This window comes from Chiloscyllium plagiosum, unplaced genomic scaffold (assembly GCF_004010195.1).
Source record: "Chiloscyllium plagiosum isolate BGI_BamShark_2017 unplaced genomic scaffold, ASM401019v2 scaf_62090, whole genome shotgun sequence".
NCBI classification, from domain to species: Eukaryota; Metazoa; Chordata; class Chondrichthyes; order Orectolobiformes; family Hemiscylliidae; genus Chiloscyllium; species Chiloscyllium plagiosum.
This window is the reverse complement of record NW_025138733.1, coordinates 1-1,217: the sequence shown is the minus strand read 5'-3', so window position 1 is coordinate 1,217 and position 1,217 is coordinate 1. Positions and strand designations below refer to the sequence as shown.

Below are 1,217 nucleotides of genomic sequence, written 5' to 3'. Positions count from 1 at the left end.
AGCAGCTACAGCCACAAGGTGTTTGAGCTGAAGAAAAGGCTTTTTCAGAATCTGAAAGAGAAGAGAAATAAAGGGAGACTGTCGACCATCTCTGAGTTTATTGAGTGGACTAAATCCCTGTGGAATGCAGTGAAATATGAGAATTTCATCTTCAGTTTCCGGAACAGTCTGGTAGCCGAAGCTTATAAAGAACTCTCTGTCACATACACCGATCTGGAGTGGGAACTGAGGAAAGAGATACATTCCTTCCTGCAAAAGGCACAGAACAGAATCTTTAATACAAAACAGGATCCAGAAAGGGAAGCTCAAAGTTTGAAAAGTGAACAGATTGCATTGCTCAATGATCAGAAAGGAAAAGCTCTCCGAAAATTAGAGGAATATTATTCCACTGACAATAACTCAAACCTTGTCGAAAAATACAGGGAGGATTTTGTCGGAAGCATCAATTCTCTGATCATTGAACGTGGGATGTACATGGACAGAAAGTGTAATGAAGCAGTGCAAAGGAAGAGAGCTTTGCAGAAGGTGAATGAGATTAAGGAACAATATCAGAGTCAGATTGAAGAACAGGTCAATAACCTCCTACAGCAGTGCAGACAGGAAAACAGGGAAATGGATGAAACACAACTGGAGAGAGCGTTTGAGAAAATGTGGCAAGAGACAATTTCAATGTTTAACTATTCACCACCACCAAAAGCCAATATAATGAAGGACATGGAACAAAGTCTACAGCAGAACATGCCTGCGAATACCAAACTCCTCAATGAGCAACTTAGCAAGAAAACCCTGTGTCAACTGAGTGATGTAAAACTCCAAGTAAATGGCAGCCATATTCAGCAATGTGGTTGGAAATGTGTTGATAAACTGAAGTCTTTTTTTATTGGTAAGAATGACATACCAAGTGCCCAGGAGCTGTGTGCTCAGTGGGTGAGGGAGTGTAAACAGTTTGTGAATCAGACAGTGAACCAGGAACAGGATTATGATTCTAATCATTGCAGAGAACTCCTGAGAGTCATTGATGGGAAAATCCAGACACACCAGGATCAGAGATTCACTTTTACTCAACAATTCAGTGTGGATTTTAAACTTCATATCTGTGGATTTGCCATCAAAAAATATGAAGAAGTGCAGGAAAACTTCCTGAAGAAACACAATCCTGTGGAGCAGTTACAAAAGGAGAAAGCAGCTTACTGCCAAAGTTTTAAGGATACCTACCA

The 1,217-nt window shown here is 40.4% G+C and overlaps 1 protein-coding gene across 1 annotated transcript; it reads left to right on the top strand.

Annotated features, from left to right (window-relative positions):
- Positions 1-3: 3 nt before the first annotated feature.
- On the top strand, positions 4-1,212 carry LOC122544964 (interferon-induced very large GTPase 1-like; the record flags this gene model as incomplete). The annotated part of the gene is made up of 1 exon (XM_043684210.1): positions 4-1,212. A coding segment is annotated over one exon (1,209 nt), but the record flags the coding sequence as incomplete, so codon positions are not given.
- Positions 1,213-1,217: the final 5 nt, after the last annotated feature.